An 11,921-nucleotide genomic window follows, 5' to 3' on the forward strand; every position below is an offset into this window, starting at 1 on the left:
ATTGATGAATGGAGCTGCAGAGAGGAGGTAGAGCGTACGGGATGGGGTATTATGAGTTTTATTGGAATCCAGAGTAAAACAGTGACCCTGAAAGTATTGATAAAATAGAGTTGGAAAAGGTCCTGACTTGACACAAAACTTGGAAGGATAGTGAACAGTGAGGAGGATAGTGATAGACTTCAAGAGGACATAGACGGGCTGGTGGAATGGACGGACACAAGGCAGGTGAAATTTAATGCAGAGAAGTGTGAAGTGATACATTTTGGTAGGAACAACAAGGAGAGGCAATATAAACTAAAGGGTACAATTCTAAAAGGGGTGCAGGAACAGAGAGATCTGGGGGCATATGTGTATAAATCGTTGAAGGGCACTGTATTACTTGGACTCCGAATTACTCGGACTCCGCATTACTCGGACTCCGCATTACTCGGACTCCGCATTACTCGGACTCCGCATTACTCGGACTCCGCATTACTCGGACTCCGCATTACAGGGCAGGTTGAGACAGCAGTTAAGAAAGCATACGGGATCCTGGGCTTTATAAATAGAGGTGTAGAGTACTAAAGCAAGGAGGTTATGAAACACTGGTTCGGCCACAACTGGAGTATTGTGTCCAGTTCTGGGCATCGCACTTCAGGAATGATGTGAAGGCCTTAGAGAGGGTGCAGAAAAGATTTACTAGAATGATTCCAGGGATGAGAGACTTCAGTTACGTGGATAGACTGGAGAAGCTGGGATTGTTCTCCTTAGAGCAATAAAGGTTGAGAGGAGATTTGATAGAGGTATTCAAAATTATGAACGGTCTAAACAGAGCAGATAGAGAGAAACTGTTCCCTTTGGCAGAAGGGTTAAGAGCCAGAGGATATAGGTTTAAGGTGATTGGCAAAAGAACCAAAGGCGACATGAGGAATAACTTTTTTACACAGCGAGTGGTTATGATCTGGAATGCACTGCTTGAGGGGCTGGTGGAGGCAGATTAAATCATGGCTTTCAAAAGGGAATTGGATAAGTACTTAAAGGGAAAAAATTTGCAGGGCTACGGGGATAGGGCGGGGGAGTGGGACTAATGAATGCTCTTGCAGAAAGCCGGCACAGACTCGATGGGCCGAATGGCCTCCTTCCGTGCTGTAACCGTTCTATGATTCTAATCACAGTTCTACCATTCGACATGCAGCATATTGGTCCATTAATGCATTACTTGGTTGTCTAGACTTCATATTTAGTGTATTTCATTAAATGAATGATATTCAAATTTATTTATGACTTCAACTGGAGGAAGGAATGCCATTGCTGGATACAATTGACCATTTTTCCACTTTTGGCACTGTGTCAGTATTAAGCACCACCAGTCCAAGTAGTACGGAGTCCAAGTAATACAGAGTCCAAGTAATATGGAATCCAAGGACAGAGTCCAAGTAATACAGAGTCCAAGTAACACAGAGTCCAAGTAATAGGGAGTCTAAGTAACACAGAGTCCAAGTAATACAGAGTCCAAGTAATATGGAGTCCAAGTAACACAGAGTCCAAGTAATATGGAGTCCAAGTAATATGGAGTCCAAGTAATAGAGTCCAATAATAGAGTCCAAGTAATAGGGAGTCCAAGTAATAGTGTCCAAGTAATACAGAGTCCAAGTAATACAGAGTCCAAGTAATAAAGCAGCTTCTATCCTGCCACTATAATGTTTCTGAAACTCTGAAAAACACTGTTATTTGCACCAGTATGAATTTTCCATTTTACACACCAGTCATTTTTGTGGCCACTGAATGAGATACTGCTAATTAATGTTGAAGTGAGGTAGTTTATGTTGTGAACACACTCCTGCTAGTAGTTGGGATAAGATTACCAAAACTGATTAAATTTACTCTAACGTTCAGCACAGAAGACGTTTATCCCGTCAGGCTGCTCGGGATTCAAACGCAGATCTCAATAACGAAAGGACAGCATTCTAACCCACTGTACCAATCATTCTCCCCTTCCCCCTCTCCCTAGCTCCGTTTACAAATCATTCCCATGGACCTAATAAAAATTCATAACCTAACCTTGCAGATACACGGATGGCAAGATTCTCCTCAGAGTTGGCTATGCTGTCTTAAGTGTGGCGGGACAGGACTTCCCTCTACCCAAAGAATGCCCCGTTGACTCCACCAAATTGTACGTGGTCAACTTCATTGGTATGTTTTTGGCAAGCTCCTGGCGGGATTCCCATCTATGTCAACAATCCTGCCGGGGGAAGAATGTGAAATCTTTCAAGCAGCAGAACATGGCCAGCTATCTCTGAGGCAGAAGGCTTCAGGAGTGTAATCGATTACTCTAAAATCAATTACGCCACCTTGGGTGGGAGGATTTAAATTTTAAATCTCTCCTCTGCCTGCCATAGCAGCGTTGTATGCCAGGAACATAGAGTGTTCCTAACAAACAGCAATGCTATGGCAATAACGATGGAAAATATATCGTAAATTGAATACATGCGCCTATATTTGGGTGGATGTTACGAATTTGGATCTTGATTAGAAAGTCTGTCAAGTACAGCGGCGTTATTCGCTCCTGTAAACAGTTTGAATGTCTTACGATTGGGGGTATGCGTAACCCAGAGGTGTGACAACAGTATCCCCTGGATGTTCGTGCCTTTCGCTTGTGCTTCTCCAATCTTTTCAGATGCAGACAGAGAGAGCATTTGGTAAGATGAGGCCATCTACAAATTATTAAGCCACTTTATTTCATGGGAAATGACCATAAAGAGCAACAGTTATGACCAGACTCACTTAGTTCAGTCAGACAATTTGTCTTCATGTGATAATATAAAATAATGAATACTCCAGACTTCCCCACATCAGTGGGCCACATTGCTTGGCTTAATCAAAATAGCTTCTAACTACCCTACTACATTCTAAATTTCTAAGCTTGGTGATTGCCTGCCCTCGTAGCTTTCTGTTTAAAAACTTGAATGTACGTGAGAGTTCCTGTCTGTGTTTATATCTCAGTTTTCACAACTTGAAGGGAGTGGCCTATGCCAGACAGTCCCTGCAAAGTACCCTGGACCAGGGACCTACCAACGCAATGGTTGTGAGGTGTTTATTGATTACCGAGACAGGCTAACAATTTGCTTATGGTTTACAGTCTTTAGGAAAACAACTGTGAAGCCACGCTTATTAGCATTTTAACCACCTCTCATCGGTGCATTTTTAAATTCTTCTGTGAATACACTTTACTTTAAAACACAACCCATAAATGTAACTGTTTTTTCCAAATCCTTTCAGTGGAGCAAAAAAAGGAACCAAAAATCCCAAAACGGGACAATGGTCATATTCGCTGAAGCAGAAAATAGTGGTGGGCTGCGAAGAGCCAGCACAATGACTTCCCACCCAATTTTCTGCACCCGCCTACCATAGTTACGCCAGGAAACCAGCATAATTCAAGAAGAAAATGTGCTATAAATTTACATAGACAACACAAACAGCTACTTCCACAGAAGTTTGTTTTGTGACATATACATAATCACATTCCTGTGGTTTAAGACTAGAAAAGTATCAATATATCGTTACCTCAATTGTTACAGTCAATATAATACATTAATTTAGGTTCAATACTTATCTAATTTGTATTAGAGCAATCCCATTGCAGAAAGACAGGTTTGCTAACCATGACAACCTAATCAGCAGATATTCAGTTCAACTTGGCTAAGACTGACATGGTCCATTAAACTCAGAACAATTTAATGTGATCATCAAAATCAGTAGCATTGGCTTGGCTCCACAACCTAGGAAGAATGAAATTGGAAATCTTCAAGTTTTTTTTTACATAAATAACCCAGATAGGTTAACAGTAACACTGTATGAGACTTCAGCTTATTATCTGCCTTTTATGAAGATATTCAGATACAAAAACAACACATTGTTAATTGGCACCTTTAACAAAGTAAGCAACCCAAGTCAATTTGTGACGCTGAGTAGTAATAGAAGAGCTAGCAGAGATCATTAAAAACGTGATTAGAAAGATAGGTTTTGAGGAGGCTTTTAAAGGCAGTGAGAGAAGTAGAAAGGCAGAAGAACAGAAATATAGAAACATAGAAAATAGGAACAGGAGTAGGCCATTCGGCCCCTCGAGCCTGCTCGGCCATTCAAATGATCATGGCTGATCCTCTATCTCAATACCATATTCCCGCTCTCTCCCCATACCCCTTGATGCCTTTTGTGTCTAGAAATCTATCTATCTCCTTCTTAAATATATTCAGTGACTTGGCCTCCACAGCCTTCTGTGGTAGAGAATTCCACAGGTTCACCACCCTCTGTGTGAAGAAATTTCTCCTCATCTCAGTCCTAAATGTCCTACCCCGTATCCTGAGACTGTGACCCCTCGTTCTAGACCCCCCAGCCAGGGAAAACTTCCTTCCTGCATCCAGTCTGTCTAGCCCTGTCAGAATATCATACGTTTCAATGAGATCCCCTCTCATTCTTCTAAACTCTAGTGAATACAGGCCTAGTCGACCCAATCTCTCCTCATACGACAGTCCTGCCATCCCAGGAATGAGTCTGGTGAACCTTAGCTACACTCCCTCCATGGCAAGTATATCCTTTCTTACGTAAGGAGACCAAAACTGCACACAATACATCAGGTGTGGCCTCACCAAGGCCCTGTATAACTGCAGTAAGACATCCTTACTCCTGTACCAGAGGGAAGAAATTCCAGAGAGTAGGGCCAAGATGCCTGAAAACACAGCAACTGATGGTGGAAGGGTGGGATGCATGGGAGGCCAGAGTTGGAAGACTGAAGGGCACGGAGTGGGACAGTGGTGAGATCTATAAATGCGAGTGAGAAATCTGAATTCAACACATTGGGGGCAGTCCAACGGAGGTCAGACAGTGGAGGAGGATGGAGTGGTTGATCATGTCAAATGTGGGAGACAGAGGACACCAAGGGATAACGGTACACAGACGCAGTCACAGAGAGTGTTATTGGTGATTTCAACCAAGGTGGGCAGGGCAGAAACTAGGCTATAGGGAATTGTGGGAGAGGTGAGTACAAAGCTAAGTGGCACCAATGTGTTCAAAGATTTGAGAGAAGAAATGGAGATTAGGTATGAGCCAAAAATTGGAGGATGGTAGGATAATGGGTGGGCCTTTTGCAGAGAGAGATGACAATGGCAGTTTTGAAGGGGAGGGGGGGAATGGTTACTGTGCAAAAGGAACTATTAACAATATCAGCAAACATTTGGACCGGGAAAGGTAGTTGAGTGATCAGGAGTTGCGTGGGGAAGGGATCAGGAGAACCAGAGATGGGTCTGAGAGGATATGAATCTTGTGAGAGCTGGAGGAGGAGGGGAAATAGGGGAACAAATTATAAAGTCATAATGGGTCAGAGCTGGACTGAGGAAGATGTAAGGGAGTGCAGAGGAGGAGGTGGAGGCTTAAGTCCAATAGTTTCAACATTTGAGAAGAAACAGTCCATAAGCTGCTTGTACTTGATCCTAGAGTTGAGGATGTTTACCTGAGCCAGGAAGCCATAAGTAATTCCTGGAGCTGTAAGTATTCTGCTATCATAGATAGGCATAGTCAAAGAGGCAAGGTCAAAGATTGGTAGTATTTGCATGTGTCTTGAATGTGCTGAAATGTTTAGTGGCAGTCTCTGATACATGTTGACATTCATGGCTGCGAGACAGTTTCCATGTCTGCAAGTGACCATTTTGACCTTTCTTCTCGAGAAACCTTTTTGTTTATGAGATAGTCACGTGTAACCATACCCCAGCATGAGTTATTGCCTTCAGAAGAGAAGACAAGAAAATTGAGGGTCGGGGAGGGAAATGGACTGAGGAAGAGGATAGAATATAGAAGTTCGAAGTTATTAAGAGTGTCATAAACAGTGTAAGATACCAAGTACTTGTCATGGCATTCAGCATTCCTTTATGTTCAACTCCAAGTAGTCATTTCAACTTCAAGCTTTCAAGTCATGAACAAAGGGAATGAGTGGCATAGTCTGTATTATGAATGTTCTGTGCACTCTACCTCTTTATTTTCATTATACATCTTTATTCCTTGTGATGAGAATTTCAGTATTACTGCCATTTTTCGAGGAAAATTCTACAAGAAAATAAAAGCACATGTCAGACAAAGTGAGATGCAACACAAGTGCCTTTTAAAAAATGAAACAGACTGAAATTCTACTAGAAAATAGATCAATTTGTCTTGAAAACTGAAGTAGAATTTCAGCACCAAATATCTTGAGATCCATTATCTAGAGTATTAAGTCATAAGAAAGCAACCGTGTAGGATCATGGAGACACTATTTTGCAAACAATGAGTGCCACCTGGAATCATTTTACTGGGAATTTTGGCCATTATTAAATCAGCAGATATTCAAAAAAAGAGGCAAAATGTGTGTATTTTTCTGCAGCACAACTATGGCTCCTGTAATGATTAAACCCACAGGCCACAACAAAATAGAGAAACCCAGATTAGTGGAAGTTATTACTATCATACATTATTTTATTAAAAATGTGTTAAACTACTTTAAAATATAATTTATTATGAAGCAATTGTTTATCTTGTATCTTTTTGCCAGTTTTTAAGCAGACACTAAAAAAAATTAAATGACCTTTTTTGATTCTATTTTACTTTATGATACCATTAGGATCTGTGGAAGGAGAAAAGCCATTTGACCCAAACTCATTCCATTTTGTAGATTAAAAGAAAAATGTCACAATCTAAACATGGGATGAGATTAATATTATGATAATTCAAGGTTTCAGCCTTTTGGAGCTGACCCCCAAGTATTCTTTAAACTAATCTGGGTTTTCTCTATTTTGTTGTGGTCTGTGGGTTTAATCATTACAGGAGCCATAGTTGTGCTGCAGAAAAATACACACATTTTGCCTCTTTTTTTTGAATATCTGCTGATTTCATTGTGGCCAAGATTCCCAGTAAAATGATTCCAGGTGGCACACATTGTTTGCAAAATAGTGTCTCCATGATCCTACAGGGTTGCTTTCTTATGACTTAATACTCTAGATAATGAATCTCAAAATATTTGGTGCTGAAATTCTACTTCAGTTTTCAAGGGTAATTGATCTATTTTCCAGTAGAATTTCAGTCTATTTCATGAATGATATTAGATACCAAGTTATGAGCATTCACTTAATGTCCATCACTGGGGGTTTTTAAATTAAGGCATAGTTGTGGTGTCGTGGTCAATTGATGTTACTATTTTATTCTTTCCCCCCCCCCCCTTCAAAATATCAAGTTTTAAAGAAAAAAGAATCAAAACAGTGCAAATTAGAAAACACAATGTTTATCGAACAAATCTATGATACAACTTTGAAGCTGCTAAGCTTGGCTTCAACTTTATCCCCACTTTTTCCAAGTCTTATTCTGCTTTGAAACTCTTACTGTTTTGTGGTTTCTTTAGATTTCCATTCAGCCACTTCTGCCAGCTCCAGGTGTTGTCAAATTTAGTTCTCAGCAGTAAGTTTCTCAACTGAATCTATTTTGATGTCTGTCATTTTCTGTAGCTCTTTTTATTTTCTAATTTCCCATTTCAGATTTCCGAGTTCTCCCCTCATAGCAGTGGAATAAGTCCGTCTGTGTTATTCACCCTTAGCTTCCCATATTTCACTATTTAAGACTATTCAACCCTTCCAAGATCATGCATCCATAAAGTACCTACCGTCTCTTCTCCCCCTCCCCATCACAGCATCCAGCTGTTTGTTAAATGACTTTGTAGGATTTTACCTCCACCATCGTAACCAGAAGTCTATGTGTTGATTACCCTTTACGTGAAGAGGTTCCGGACATCAGTCCTAAATTTTTCCTTTCCTAGTTTGAACCTATGCCCCCTTGTCCTACTGTCATGGTTTAATTATTAGGAATTGTCCACCTGTTAATGGGTCAGTAAATGAGTAGTACTACAATCCCACTCCCACATTGTGATGAATCTTAGCTACAACATATAATGTTTACCTTCAGAATATGAAGCTGTTGATGGATCCGCCATGTCTTCTCATCGAGATCTTGATCCTCCACAGTAAAGGAACCTACATACTGTGTGAATAATTCCAAAGATAAACCACAGCTTTCACAACATAGGCTTGAAATACCACTCAGCATTTATTACTAGCAAAACAGTAATTGGATCCAGTGATTAGTAACCAATTTTCAGATTATGTGCAGCTTTGCCGTGTACCATGAACAATTCCCTAGCTGAAAGGACAGGTATTTACCTACTCCCAGGCCTCTGATAATTCTGGTGTGTAACCAGTGCTCAGGGAACGTGCTGAGGAATGGCCTGGGACACGCACCCTCCTATGGAAAAACCACCAAACCTCCACTCTGACCTTTCCTCAGCAATCCAGCTGAGATTAGGAGCTCACCACCTGGGAATCACAGATGCAACCCCACATTCCATCATTCCATGGATAGAGTGCACTGGTGCTCCAAACTTCTTTCTCATTGTATTACTCTTTGGATAAAACTCACATGTCCCCCAGTGCCCCTTCATAAGAGCAATACTAGAATTGGAACATCTCAACCCACCTAAATGCACTTCAGCCAAGCACACAGGGTAATTTTTTTGTTTGGATAAAGTACACAAACAGTGGATTAAGTTCTTGGGAATCAGCAAATAGAGGATACTGAGTCATTATTCTTCACACAGAACGTCAAAGTTAAAAACCATGATTTTTACACACCTCCCTCATAGCTGAATTAAGACTCCCCACTGCAAATAGTCTGCAGTGATGGTTCCCATAAATACTGGAGAATTATTGGTCTGTTTCACTGGGACAGGTTTCATTTATCTGATCGTCCATTTCAATATTCAGATGGTAAAGTAAAAGGTAGGTCATGTTTTTTCCTCATATGGGGATTGACAGGGAGCCTCTCATCAGTAATTTCAGTCCATTGAAATACTGATACTGTGGACTAGGAGAGAAAGTTAAATAACTGGTCAGTACACCGAGGACCAAGTTTTACATTTTTTTCCCAAATTTCCTTTCTTCTTGAAGGCACGGACTCACGTTGGGATACAGTTTCGCAGATACCAGCCAACCTCCATTACTTTGCCCAAATGGCCATTTTTCATGTGTGAGCCCAGACAGTGACTATTGGCAGGCTATTTGACCACAGAGGCCATCACAACCAAGCCTGACCCTGTTTTCACCAGATATCCGTACTTTCTAACTGGAGTCACTCCATAGCAATCAGGAGGGGGAACCCTGGCTGATTTTTCCTTTCCTTAACCCAGGGGCACTGAGATCAATTGTAACACCCACCCCTACTGTTGTTCTGGCTAAGATCAGCACAGATTTGGAATTGAACCTGAGCAGCATCTCTCGAAAGAAAGGCAAGCGCCATAACACAGGGGTGTCCAAGATGCAATCTATGGGTCAAATGCTGTCCCTTGATGTGGATCGCAGTTCCTTTCTTCTTTGCATGCTTACGCACAAAGCCGATTTCAACTTCTGCTCTTCAAACTTCCTGAGCTTGGAGGATTGGAAAGAGCTGCTCCCTGAGGGTTTGGCCTTTTTTCCCCAATCTTTACTAGTCTCCCAGGCCCAGGAGCTTTAAAGAGCTGAAGCTTTCAAGTTTTGGGAAAGGGGGAGGATGGTTGGGTCAAGGGGAGGAGACTGGTGAGGAGGGCAGGGAAAGATGTACAACAGTATTGGGGGGGGGGGTCTCACTTTTGTGTGCAGCAGGAGTTGGAGGAAGAGTTAAGTGAGGTAACTGAAGATAACTTGGAGGTAGGTTTCGAGGAGGCATTTGAAGGTGGGCAGGGATGTAACAAGGTTTGGGAATAGAATTGAACATTTTAATACACACCTTAAATTTCTACCTATTTCTCTTAGACCTAATCAAACTTAATTAGTTTCCAGGAGATACTAGAGAAACTGGGGTCTGGGGTTCCTTTCAGTAGACGATTAAGAGGAGATCTGATAGAGGACTCAAAATGATGAGGGGTTTTGATAAGGCAAATTGGGAAAACTATTTCTACTGGCGGTGAGTTGGTAACTGGAGGGCATAAATTTAAGACCAACAAAAGAACAAAGGGAGAGGTTAGATTTTTTTGGACAACAGTGATTGTCTCATCAGAAATAGTGATGGAAGCAGACTCCATAACAGCTTTAAAAAAAAAGGAAGTTGATAAATATTTAAAATTAAGATTTAAAAGGCTATGGGGAAAGAGCATGGGAATGAGACTTGGTGCATAAGCTCTTTCCAGAGAGCTGGCATAGATGTAATGGGCTCAATGGCCTGCTTCTATGCTGTAAAATTCTGATTCTATTTATTCCCGATACAGTCAAAATATCACCAGTGCCCGTCCGATTCTAGTACAGTTGGTATCATAGGTGAAGGAACTGCTGAAAATGTATTTTAATTAAGTGTAGGGAAGGCTCCCGTGTAAGTTGCGTTGTAATCCCGCCTCAAGGTATTGTATGTAAACTGGCATTGAACTGTGGAAATGTAATCAGTGCTGAAGAGCCTTTCGGACAGTTTCCAGTAACAAATTTCTATTTTTCTTGGTAACTTCATAGTTTTCCATTACAAACACGTCATTCTTTCTTTTGGATGCTCGGTGCTGGAAAATTGTTCATGCTGATCCTTTTAGTCGCAGGATGTGAGTAACGTGCAGTGGGGAGCGTGTGTTGTAAGACAGGGAGAGTATCGCATGAAACATTCAGAACATGTCGCGACTTAAAGAAGCAGTCAGCAAAAAAAAAACACAATGCGCCAGAACACTGGCTAACAGACCCAGGGAGAAGGGGCACAGCCACATCCACAAACCCCACACCAAATCCAAAGGGGAATGTCACCTCCCGGCTTTGCCTATTACACGGATATTATTTTTCGACAATGGTTTAGTTATTAAAATAAAAGATTACATTTATCAAGATTCTAGCCGCTGCGCTAAAATAGAGCATATTACAAATTAAACATGGGAAATGTAGAACCCCCATACCAATATTTCTTATTGCATTCCGCACTGGATAGCCCAATGCACCGCCACCAATGTAATGCAGAAGGCGGATGAACCATGTAAGGCTAAGGTAGGATCCGATATGAGTGTCCTATACATACCTCGGCGAACTTGGTCCTGATTCTGGGTTTCTTGTCCGGAGAGCGGGTCTTCGCCATCTCGGCAGAGACTCGGCCAAAGAGTCGGTAGGTGATGGTGCGGAAAAACTGCGGGCTAAACTTGGAGCAAGTTTGGGGTGCCGGGGTGGGGGTGAGGAGCGCCGGGCTCCCGAGGAGTTAGGGCTGTGAAGCCGCCGAGGGCGGGCAGCCTGAGCCCAGCACTGGGTGGAGTTCCACGGGCAAACCCTCACCTGGTCCTCCCCTCATCGTGCCTGGGCTCACTTGACATCAGTGCTCACCAAGGCGTGCGTACAGTGCCGGAAATCGTTCTCTTTTATGACGGTGTTATTTGCACAGCTCCCAATGTGCGGACCCGGTATTACAGAGTCGGGGGGTTGTGGCAGGGTTAAGGGGGCGTCACCCATCGCCGCCACTCTCTCTCCACCCCCCCTTTAAACGCTTACATTGTACATCAAGTTTCATTTTCTGTTCTAAGGGATTCGATCATTTCAAATGCCCGAGGATTGTTACTCCACACATATAAAAAAAACAAAAGTATCAGTTCACACACCCTGTGAAATGTCTGTCAGCAACAAGGTAACATTACCAGGATTCCCTTAAAGAATTCCCTTAGAGGAATTCGGTCCAGCCTAACCAAAGCTTTTTTTAAACTCGAGGTACGGCTGGAGTACTTATCCTTAGCATTTCAGCAATTTTATGATTTCTTTTACTTTTAAAAGAATTATTACTTTCTACCAGCTCCTTCACACTCCTGAGCAGGATGCAAGGAAAGTGTTCTGATAGTTGCTATATCTCTCTCGTCTTTGCAAACTATCTTGTCTTTTTTTGAATGAATACTA

General features: G+C 41.9%; 1 protein-coding gene across 2 annotated transcripts in view; it reads right to left on the reverse strand.

The window, feature by feature from the left end:
* The window catches only part of sh2d5 (SH2 domain containing 5), a 57,075-nt gene extending 45,667 nt beyond the window's left edge, over positions 1-11,408 (reverse strand). For both annotated transcript variants that reach the window (XM_067970116.1, XM_067970115.1), the window contains exons 1-3: positions 11,065-11,408; positions 7,951-8,031; positions 6,001-6,075 (exon numbers count right to left, since the gene is read on the reverse strand). In XM_067970116.1, coding sequence (XP_067826217.1) covers positions 6,001-6,075; positions 7,951-8,031; positions 11,065-11,121 — 213 coding nt within the window. In that variant the 5' untranslated portion in view covers positions 11,122-11,408. The remainder of the gene's footprint in view (positions 1-6,000; positions 6,076-7,950; positions 8,032-11,064) is intronic.
* Positions 11,409-11,921: the final 513 nt, after the last annotated feature.

Source organism: Heptranchias perlo, chromosome 32, assembly GCF_035084215.1.
Source record: "Heptranchias perlo isolate sHepPer1 chromosome 32, sHepPer1.hap1, whole genome shotgun sequence".
NCBI lineage: Eukaryota > Metazoa > Chordata > Chondrichthyes > Hexanchiformes > Hexanchidae > Heptranchias > Heptranchias perlo.